This window comes from Protomyctophum parallelum (genome assembly GCF_964188405.1).
Source record: "Protomyctophum parallelum genome assembly, chromosome: 3".
Taxonomy (NCBI): Eukaryota; Metazoa; Chordata; class Actinopteri; order Myctophiformes; family Myctophidae; genus Protomyctophum; species Protomyctophum parallelum.
This window is the reverse complement of record NC_139698.1, coordinates 9841827-9853168: the sequence shown is the minus strand read 5'-3', so window position 1 is coordinate 9853168 and position 11342 is coordinate 9841827. Positions and strand designations below refer to the sequence as shown.

Genomic DNA, 11342 nt, shown 5'->3' with positions numbered 1-11342 from the left:
TTAAACGGCTCCTATCCTGTGGTGAGGTACTTGGAGGGTCTGCAGGTTGGTTTTAAACGGCTCCTATCCTGTGGTGAGGTACTTGTAGGGTCTGCAGGTTGGTTTTAAACGGCCCCTATCCTGTGGTGGGGTACTTGTAGGGTCTGCAGGGTGGTTTTAAACGGCTCCTATCCTGTGGTGGGGTACTTGGAGGGTCTGCAGGTTGGTTTTAAACGGCTCCTATCCTGTGGTGAGGTACTTGTAGGGTCTGCAGGTTGGTTTTAAACGGCTCCTATCCTGTGGTGAGGTACTTGTAGGGTCTGCAGGGTGGTTTTAAACGGCTCCTATCCTGTGGTGGGGTACTTGTAGGGTCTGCAGGTTGGTTTTAAACGGCTCCTATCCTGTGGTGAGGTACTTGTAGGGTCTGCAGGTTGGTTTTAAACGGCCCCTATCCTGTGGTGGGGTACTTGTAGGGTCTGCAGGTTGGTTTTAAACGGCCCCTATCCTGTGGTGGGGTACTTGTAGGGTCTGCAGGTTGGTTTTAAACGGCTCCTATCCTGTGGTGGGGTACTTGTAGGGTCTGCAGGTTGGTTTTAAACGGCTCCTATCCTGTGGTGAGGTACTTGTAGGGTCTGCAGGTTGGTTTTAAACGGCTCCTATCCTGTGGTGAGGTACTTGTAGGGTCTGCAGGTTGGTTTTAAACGGCCCCTATCCTGTGGTGAGGTACTTGTAGGGTCTGCAGGTTGGTTTTAAACGGCTCCTATCCTGTGGTGGGGTACTTGGAGGGTCTGCAGGTTGGTTTTAAACGGCTCCTATCCTGTGGTGGGGTACTTGTAGGGTCTGCAGGTTGGTTTTAAACGGCTCCTATCCTGTGGTGGGGTACTTGTAGGGTCTGCAGGTTGGTTTTAAACGGCTCCTATCCTGTGGTGGGGTACTTGTAGGGTCTGCAGGTTGGTTTTAAACGGCTCCTATCCTGTGGTGGGGTACTTGTAGGGTCTGCAGGTTGGTTTTAAACGGCTCCTATCCTGTGGTGAGGTACTTGTAGGGTCTGCAGGTTGGTTTTAAACGGCCCCTATCCTGTGGTGGGGTACTTGTAGGGTCTGCAGGTTGGTTTTAAACGGCCCCTATCCTGTGGTGGGGTACTTGTAGGGTCTGCAGGTTGGTTTTAAACGGCTCCTATCCTGTGGTGGGGTACTTGTAGGGTCTGCAGGTTGGTTTTAAACGGCTCCTATCCTGTGGTGAGGTACTTGTAGGGTCTGCAGGTTGGTTTTAAACGGCTCCTATCCTGTGGTGAGGTACTTGTAGGGTCTGCAGGTTGGTTTTAAACGGCCCCTATCCTGTGGTGAGGTACTTGTAGGGTCTGCAGGTTGGTTTTAAACGGCTCCTATCCTGTGGTGGGGTACTTGGAGGGTCTGCAGGTTGGTTTTAAACGGCTCCTATCCTGTGGTGGGGTACTTGTAGGGTCTGCAGGTTGGTTTTAAACGGCTCCTATCCTGTGGTGGGGTACTTGTAGGGTCTGCAGGTTGGTTTTAAACGGCTCCTATCCTGTGGTGGGGTACTTGTAGGGTCTGCAGGTTGGTTTTAAACGGCTCCTATCCTGTGGTGGGGTACTTGTAGGGTCTGCAGGTTGGTTTTAAACGGCTCCTATCCTGTGGTGGGGTACTTGGAGGGTCTGCAGGTTGGGACAGGTTGGTTTTAAACGGCTCCTATCCTGTGGTGGGGTACTTGTAGGGTCTGCAGGTTGGGACAGGTTGGTTTTAAACAGCTCCTATCCTGTGGTGGGGTACTTGGAGGGTCTGCAGGTTGGGACAGGTTGGTTTTAAACGGCTCCTATCCTGTGGTGGGGTACTTGGAGGGTCTGCAGGTTGGTTTTAAACGGCTCCTATCCTGTGGTGGGGTACTTGGAGGGTCTGCAGGTTGGGACAGGTGAAGTATGGAGCAGGGAGAAAACACGTGGCTATCCCGTTGGAGGCGAATGGCAGCGTTGGTCCATAGAACACCTCCTCCTTCCCCTCTTTACTCACATCCAGCACCTGCACACACACACACACACACACACACACATTTTAATCATTTATTTAGATCCACATAAGAGATACAATACACGGACACAAATATGTATAAGGTGCTGTACAGAATGCAATCAGCTAACCCCGGACAAATACCCACACACTGTACACAAGAATAATGCCCCATCATCACCCATTTTCTACATGTATGTACTCCAAATGTATTTTATTTATGTTGAAATGCCACTAGGGGATAAAGTCCCTTGAGTTGCAGCAACGTTTCAAGGGGGTCCCCCGTATATACTGTATCAGTGGGCCTCATTCACAAAACCTGTTTTTTTTTTGAGGGGCGCTAGCCCCTCCTATAGACAGGTTTAATGTTTGTTTTGACACCATTCATCATTACATCAACAACCAAAGGTATGGCTCCCCCATATCTTGCAAGTATGATTGAACCCTACAAACCCTCCCGCACACTCAGATCAGCCAACGCAGGGAAGCTGGAAGTACCCTCACTAAAAACGCCGGGACAACGCTCCACACGTCCCAAACTCTTCTCCCTTCTGGCTCCAAAACTGTGGAATGCACTTCCCATTGCAGTCAGATCTGCAGTATCACTCCCAATCTTCCGCCGTAGTCTGAAAACCCACCTTGTCAGACTCCATCATGGCCCATAGCACTTACCCTACCCCCTTAGATAGCATTTCTGTAGACTTAGATAGCATCTGATACAGACTTATAGCATGTTATGTAGACAGCACTATAATTGCATTGTATATAGTCATAGCACGCCATAGTACATATGTATAGCATAGTAGTATATATATATATATATATAGTTTATATGTATAGTCTCATAATATAGATATTCCACTGTTACTTTCTTAGCTTACGCATGTTTTATGATAAATGCTTTTTTGTGATGTATTCCCATGCTTTTTGTTCTTGCTTAATGTAAGTCGCTCTGGATTAAGAGCGTCCGCTAAATGCCTAAATTGTAATTGTAAATTGTACATCACCTAATCATCTTAATGTAATGTACTTTTTGATTTTACAGACATAAATCTTCTCTTTTGGGGGTCCCTGGCACAAATCTTTTCCTGATGGGGGGGGGGGGGGTCTGCAGCCAAATAATTTGAGGGACCTTGGCATGAAAAAGTTTGAGAAGCACTGGTTTACTTTATGTACCATAAGCCCTCTCCCTCCATCATCAATAAAACGTACACTGTACAGCATTAAAGCTGTCACGGCCGTTATATATAAATATAAAAAACTACCACATCTCTCACCTGAATACATGCCAGAGGCTCGTTGGTCCAAATGGAGTATCCACCCACCACATAGATCCTGTCATCATGCACGGCCACGCCAGCTTCGTTCTGACCTGGGGAGAACACACACACACACACACACACACACACACACACACACACACACACACACAGAGAGACAGCCATGATTCACTGTGACACACAGTACAGTGAGAGAGAGAGGGGGGGGGGGGGGGGGGGGGGGGGGGGGGGGGGGGGGGGGGGGGTGGGGGGGGCATTTCTGAACTCATGGCTCCATCATGTCCCCTGAGGATTAATGGAGGAAAACAGACAGTGTGTGTGTGTGTGTGTGTGTGTGTGTGTGTGTGTGTATTTGGGAAAAAGTAACTCAATAGTTTTACTTGGGTAAATATACTGCCAATGTAGAACTATACTAACCTGACTCCGGAATTCAATATGCACTTGAGTAGAAGTACAAAACTATTGGCATGTGTGTGTGTGTGTGTGTGTGTGTGTGTGTGTGTGTGTGTGTGTGAATGCGTGCGTTTGTGCATATGGGGCTGACCCATCGGTCAGCAGGCTGAAGGTGCAGCGTGTCCATTGGTCCAGGTCCATGGCATAGGAGTGTGTAGTGTGTGTGTGTGTGTGTGCGGCTGTGTTCATGTGTGCATGCGTGTGTGTGTGTGTGTGTGCGTGCGTGCGTGCGTGCGTGCGAGTGTGCGTGCGTGCGTGCGTGCGTCAACACCATAGACTGTAAAAAATATGGACAAAGCGTTCTCCGGGTCTAACATGAACGTAAAATGAAGCCAGTCAGTCCTTGAATTGTAAGTCGCCATCTTTCTAGATCCGTTTGGGCCCAGCTGGCCCATTGGCTGGCCCAGACAACGAGGCGGGACTTCCCCCCTTCTTCTCCGTTGGTTTTTATTTTGACTCGAGTGGGAGGGGAATCCCGATCATAGACTGTAACGGTAGCCACGCCCCTCAGAACATGCGCGACTTTATGGTCATTTTTTTAATAAATGGGACCATAATTCTCCAAAAAGAATATTATGACATTAGAAATGAGACTTTAAACTAGTGACTGGAAGAAGAAAGTATTCATGACCATGTTTATTATGGTAATGCAGTCTAGGTGAAGTTGGGCCCAAATAGATGGACTTCTATGGGGCTATGGGGTTTTTCTGGGCCCAATGACAGCGCCACAACAGGCCATTATATGAACTTTAAGGAAATCCCGATTTCCTCAGTGGCTTCACTAAATATCTGTCTGACTGCCCCCCTGCTCCACACCCACCGGTCAGTATATATATATAAATATCTGTCTGACTGCCCCCCTGCTCCACACCCACCGGTCAGTATATATATATAAATATCTGTCTGACTGCCCCCCTGCTCCACACCCACCGGTCAGCAGGCTGAAGGTGCAGCGTGTCCATTGGTCCAGCTCCATGTTGTAGGAGTCGATGTGACGCACCAGAACGCGGTCGTTGTTGAAGTCCAGGTCGTTACCGCCCAGAACGTACAGCCGCCGCCGCACGGACGCCATCACGTGGTACACTCGCCGCTGCAGCATGGGCGAACGAGACAGCCACTGGTTCTGATACAGAGAGAGAGAGAGAGAGAGAGAGAGAGAGAGAGAGAGACAGAGAGAAAGAGAGAGAGAGGGGGGGTGGGCGGGGACATCAATGTTTTGATGTAGATTTTTCAAAATAGTAAAAGTCATGCCTAAAAGGTTTAGGCATAAGGTGTCCTTTAATGTTTGTATTTGTTGATTTTTCCTCCTATGTTCAGATTTACGTCCTACACAAACATTAAATTCCTGTTGACAATGAATGGAGAATTGACGTCATGTGTGTCTGAGTACGATGATGCTGATGTATGATGATAAGAGCGCCCCTCACTGCACACGTCTTTAATGCCACGTTGATGAAATGAATAGATATCATAGGACCACAATGGATACAAGTCCCCAGGACTTTATTGTGTTATCCTTACATGCTGCAGTGCTTACCTTTCTGACAATAACGTGTTCAATCAATCAATGAATTTATTCTAGATCCTCTCTCTAGAACTACTTTACATTATGAAGAAGAGCAACTAGTCAAACACATTAGGAGAACTGCTGCTATGTGTACTATTTAAAGAAACTTGCTGCCATAACAGTGCCATTTGTTTAAAAAAGATGTACTCCACTACAGTACATGTACAGTACATAATATAACTATTCCTAACAGCAAAAGAACACCTTTGTGTCTTTTTACTAGGTTCAATAGTATTTTATATAGGGTGTTCAATTGCACTGATTTATGAAAAAAAAAAAAATAAGAAAAAAAACTCCACAATGGAGTTACAGTATGTGGTTTCCTCCTGAGAGAAGAAAAGGATCTATCGTGGGAACGATACTAAGGAATCAAATCGATAAGCAGCATCAATAAGTTGACCGAAATCAATCAATAATAATTAACAATCCCCTGTCCCTAGTAGTACAACGCAGCCGTATGAGCGTGGGTTGCCTTTAACGGAAGTGATGGAAGGATAGGCAGAGATGGAGCAGCTAAGAGAGAGAGACAGAGAGAGAGAGACAGAGAGAACAGATATAGGAGCGATGGGGTGGCTGGTTGAATAAGAACATTAATATTTTAGCATATATCCATGCATGGGTAATTGATGTATGCTCACTGCTAGATAAATAATGTGACACTGACTGGGGCCTCTCTGGCTCCTAGCCTCCTACTAATGACTTCCCTCCTCCACTTGTAATCATACGTTTCAGCCTCTCCGCTTTTATACACCCAGGAACACCGCACACGGGCCCAAGCCCGCTGAAGCTTGTTCTGTGTTGCACGTGTGCGTGTGCGTGTGTGTGTGTGTGTGTGTGTGTGTGTGTGTGTGTGTGTGTGTGTGTGTGTGTGTGTGTGTGTGTTCGAGAGAGAGAGAGAGAGAGAGAGCGAGAGTATGCGAGTGAGCGACCGTGTGGACGTGTGCATACGTGCATGTATTTGCGGGAATGTTTGTGTGGCAGTGTGTGAAAGTGTATTTGATTGAGGCAGGGAAAGTGCGTATGTGTGTGCATACGTGCGTACGTGCGTGCGTGCGTATGTGCGTGCGTGTAGTTAGCTGACGGGTGGCCATCTGTTGAGGGTAGAGTGGGTGGGGGTTGGTGGGGGTTGGCGTTGCACTGGCAGGTGAAAGTAGATTCATGGTGAATACAAATGAGTCTTTTTCTCGCTCTGTCTTCTCTCCCACTCTTGTTTTTTTCCCTCACTCCCTCCCTCACTCCCTCACTCAGTCACTCCCTCCCTCCCTCCCTCACTCAGTCACTCAGTCACTCAGTCACTCACTCCCTCCCTCAGTCACTCACTCACTCACTCCGTCAGTCAGTCAGTCAGTCAGTCAGTCAGTCAGTCACTCACTCACTCCGTCAGTCAGTCAGTCAGTCAGTCAGTCACTCACTCACTCCGTCAGTCAGTCAGTCACTCACTCACTCACTCACTCCGTCAGTCAGTCAGTCAGTCAGTCAGTCACTCACTCACTCACTATTTTAATTGCCACCCCCGTCCCACTCCCTATAGCATTTTGAATTCAACTTCAAAATTCAGTTCACTTTAATTAATATTTCCACCACTTTTAATTTATTTATTTATTTTTAATCTTGTTGACGAATGGAAACATGTTGTTGCATGATGTGTCAGAGTTGAATGAAATGAGCAGTGATGAAGGACGATGACTGGAGGCTGACGGTACCTGTTCTGGGTCGTACACCATCAGACGGTTCTGGTACTGGGCTGTGTTTGTGACGCCACCTGAAACTCAAACAGGCACCACATTTAGTTGCTGTCGGACAGAACCCCTCCTCATTATCTCCATATTATAACTTTTCCTTTCCTTTTGTAGATTAACGCCCTACTTGATCATAATACATAGTTGTGTAACGATACATTTTAACCCATTTACTGTAGGCCTGACGTAAAAAAAAAAAAAAAAAAAAGTCTTCTGAAAGAATATATTTGTGCCGCATTTTCACGATTCAAAAAAAATAGCAGACCTACAAGCTCGTAGAAAAAATTTTGTCTACAAAATTTTAATCTAAGTAATTCATCCCCTCTTTCTTTTATCTTCTAAAATCGCTAAATACCCAAGCTTCAAAGGTTGAGCCGGTCAATCTGCTACTTTTGCTATTTTTGAATTTGAATCCTGAAAAGTTTTCAGGATTCAAATTTGTCTAAAATATCATCTCTTATCCCTAAACTTCTTTGCTTTTTTTTTTTTTTTTTACAATTTTGCTAAAAAAAAAAAAAAGAATAGTTAAAATGGCCAGTCTACAAGCTCACAATGTGTCAATGTAGATTGGCTAGTTGAACTATTAAAAAATGTTTTTCAAAATAGTAAAAAAAAATCACACCAGTGTGAACAAAGTGGTGCAACTCCCGTCTATTGGTTCTCTGTATTGTTCCAATTTGTATCATTCCAATTTCTTCTCTGTATCGTTCCAATTTCTTCTCTGTATCGTTTGCGTCCAGCAGGTGGCAGCCATGTCACATACTTCTCTCGTTCCAATTTCACGCATGCGCACACCACTCGTGCTCACACAGGTACATCACAAACAGGTACACAGCTACACGGACATTGCATGCTGGATGTAGAAGTGGTTGCACCACTTAAAAAAAAAGGCAAATAAGTTTAGGGATAAGGGGTTTAGCGGCGACGAAAATGGAGCCCTACAGTATGTGTTTAGCTTTTTGCCTGAGAGGAGTGGAAAATAATCTACTACTAGTGTGAATGTGTACGTGTTCACACCTGCTCATACTGCGTGTGAATAACAGTGTGGGCGTATCGTTAGCTGTCTGCCAGACACCTTTTATATCTCCATATTTTAAGTTTTTTTATATTTCGTAAATTAATTTCCTACTACAGTGTCACACAAAATAATCAAAAATAGCCGACGTACTGCTATACATTTACACGCTATATCAACAAGAGCTTGTAACTAAATAATACCTTGTATATTTGATCCAATGCAAAATGGGGTGCATACTTAGTTTAGACTAGTGGTTAGACATGGGTTAAGGTTAGGTTTAGATGTGCTGCCCCGTGGGAGGTTAGGGTTAGGGTGAGAGTTTGAGAGGTTGTAGTTGTAGGACTAATGACTGGTCTAACCAATGACTAGTCTAAACCAAATACTTTCTAAACTAAGTACTGCACCCATGCAAAACAAGTACTTTCCAGTTTCCTAAAAAAGTAACAGTTTTTGTAAAAAAAAGAATTGCGTGATTGAAGAGGAGATCTAGCGTTTGACCCGCACGGAGGGTACATCCGTTAAATCGGTATGGAACGCTCGGAATGGATATTATTTTTCAGTGACGAATGGATACCGTGTCTACATCTTAAGAACCCTGGCTAATGAGACAAAGCCTTAAAACATTATACTTGACCTCTATAACTAAAATTACAAAATATAAAAACAACATCAATATTTTATTTCTTTCACAATCCATTAAAGGTTGATGATGTCCATGTGTGGTCTAGCTCTATGGAATGTATGGAATGCATAGGCTAATCAAAACAACTTAATACGGTTAATATGAGCATCAAAGCAATATTTTAAATACTTTTCATTAGCATATGCACCCCATACATGATTTGTGTTCAAATGTATCTGAAATATTCCACATTTATCAAGACGTAAATCCCTGGAACATGTGACACGTTTAAACCTAAACACCATGTGTGTAATAATAAAATGCCAAGTGTTCAAATTCTAAACACCTATATGACTGACTTTGATTGTAAAAACTAAACACGTTTATGTGTTTAAAAAGTGTTACAGGGATTAAACATGTTCTTCTGTTTATAATCTAAACACTGTGACACGTTTAAAAAGTGTTACAAATATGTGTTTAAAACTGTTTATAACCTAAACGCTTGGGTTTAGTGTGTAAGCGTTATATTGCATGTGTAAAGTGTTGGGCCTGATTCTGATTCATGCCTCAATGTTTTGCGCAGCGTCACAACACAGCACCGTTGTGAGCTTGCAGATCTATTTTCAAGCACATTTTCCTTGATTTCAGCATTTCTTTTACCTGATATCCAGAGCAGGCCGTCGGCCACACAGCCGGCGTGGCAGGACAGCGAGCGGTCGAACGGCTGGACGAACGTCCACTTGTTCCTCTCGGGGCAGTAGCGCTCCACCGAGGGCAGCACCTGCCGCAGCTCGTTGCGTCCGCCCACGGCGTACAGGTGCGGCCCCAGCGCGCCCAGCACAAAGTGTTCCCGGCAGGCCTTCATGGGGGCGATGTCCGTCCAGCGGTCGCCCCGCGGGTCGTAGCGGCACGCCGTCCGCACGGCGCACGTCCTCCCGCTGGCGGGGTGCTCCGCCTCGCCGCCCGCCACGAACAGGAAGTCGCCCATCACGGCCACGCAGTGGTGGCTGCGGCCGGCCGCCATGGGCGCCAGCTCGCTCCAGTTGGAGCCCACGCTGGGCGGCGGCGCCACGCCCAGCGCGCCGCGCTGCTGCTCCGGGTTGAAGTAGCGCAGCTCGCACACGCGGCTCACCTCGCGCTTGCGTCCCCCGGCGATGTAGAGGGTGAGGGACTGGTAGCGGGGCCGCGTGCGCGCCGACTGCTGCAGCGGCTGGGAGAAGGTGGCGTGGTGGTAGTCCAGAGCCTCCTCCACCATGGAGGCTGCACTGGGGCTGGACTGGAACACAGCCAGGGGGCAAAGGTCAGGGGGCAAAGGTCAGCAGAGCTCACTGATAAAATGACAAAATGTTTCATTGTCGGGCAGGGTGGAGGGTGGTACTAGGTGGTGCTAGGTGGTATTAGGTGATGCTAGGTGGTGCAGGAGGGTGGTGCTAACCTGCATCAGGGGGTGTGTGTGGGTCAGGTGGTGCTAACCTGCATCAGGGGGTGTGTGTGGGCCAGGTGGTGCAGGGTGGTGCTAACCTGCATCAGGGGGTGTGTGTGGGCCAGGTGATGCAGGGTGGTGCTAACCTGCATCAGGGGGTGTGTGTGGGCCAGGTGGTGCAGGGTGGTTCTAACCTGCATCAGGGGGTGTATGGGCCAGGTGGTGCAGGGTGGTGCTAACCTGCATCAGGGGGTGTGTGTGGGCCAGGTGATGCAGGGTGGTTCTAACCTGCATCAGGGGGTGTATGGGCCAGGTGGTGCAGGGTGGTTCTAACCTGCATCAGGGGGTGTATGGGCCAGGTGGTGCAGGGTGGTGCTAACCTGCATCAGGGGGTGTGTGTGGGCCAGGTGATGCAGGGTGGTGCTAACCTGCATCAGGGGGTGTGTGTGGGCCAGGTGGTGCAGGGTGGTTCTAACCTGCATCAGGGGGTGTATGGGCCAGGTGGTGCAGGGTGGTGCTAACCTGCATCAGGGGGTGTGTGTGGGCCAGGTGGTGCAGGGTGGTTCTAACCTGCATCAGGGGGTGTGTGTGGGCCAGGTGATGCAGGGTGGTTCTAACCTGCATCAGGGGGTGTATGGGCCAGGTGGTGCAGGGTGGTTCTAACCTGCATCAGGGGGTGTGTGTGGGCCAGGTGATGCAGGGTGGTGCTAACCTGCATCAGGGGGTGTGTGTGGGCCAGGTGGTGCAGGGTGGTTCTAACCTGCATCAGGGGGTGTATGGGCCAGGTGGTGCAGGGTGGTGCTAACCTGCATCAGGGGGTGTGTGTGGGCCAGGTGGTGCAGGGTGGTGCTAACCTGCATCAGGGGGTCTGTGTGGGCCAGGTGGTGCAGGGTGGTGCTAACCTGCATCAGGGGGTGTGTGTGGGCCAGGTGGTGCAGGGTGGTGCTAACCTGCATCAGGGGGTCTGTGTGGGCCAGGTGGTGCAGGGTGGTGCTAACCTGCATCAGGGGGTGTGTGTGGGCCAGGTGGTGCAGGGTGGTGCTAACCTGCATCAGGGGGTGTATGGGCCAGGTGGTGCTAACCTGCACCAGGGGGTGTGTATGGGCCAGGTGGTGCAGGGTGGTGCTAACCTGCATCAGGGGTGTGTGTGGGCCAGGTGGTGCAGGGTGGGGCTAACCTGCATCAGGGGGTGTGTGTGGGCCTGGTGGTGCAGGGTGGTGCTAACCTGCATCAGGGGGTG

At 48.2% G+C, this 11342-nt stretch overlaps 1 protein-coding gene across 2 annotated transcripts in view; it reads right to left on the bottom strand.

Annotated features, from left to right (window-relative positions):
* Positions 1-1850: 1850 nt before the first annotated feature.
* Positions 1851-11342, bottom strand: part of klhl32 (kelch-like family member 32) — a gene marked incomplete at its 3' end in the record, with an annotated part of 76204 nt that continues 66712 nt past the window's right edge. The window contains exons 8-12 of one of the 2 annotated variants that reach the window (XM_083761723.1): positions 9340-9955; positions 7004-7062; positions 4664-4856; positions 3278-3372; positions 1851-2012 (exon numbers count right to left, since the gene is read on the bottom strand). In XM_083761723.1, the coding sequence (XP_083617849.1) occupies positions 1851-2012; positions 3278-3372; positions 4664-4856; positions 7004-7062; positions 9340-9955 (1125 nt within the window). Of the gene's footprint in view, positions 2013-3277; positions 3373-4659; positions 4857-7003; positions 7063-9339; positions 9956-11342 lie in introns of both variants that reach the window. The other variant, XR_014569074.1, reaches the window with a different exon arrangement.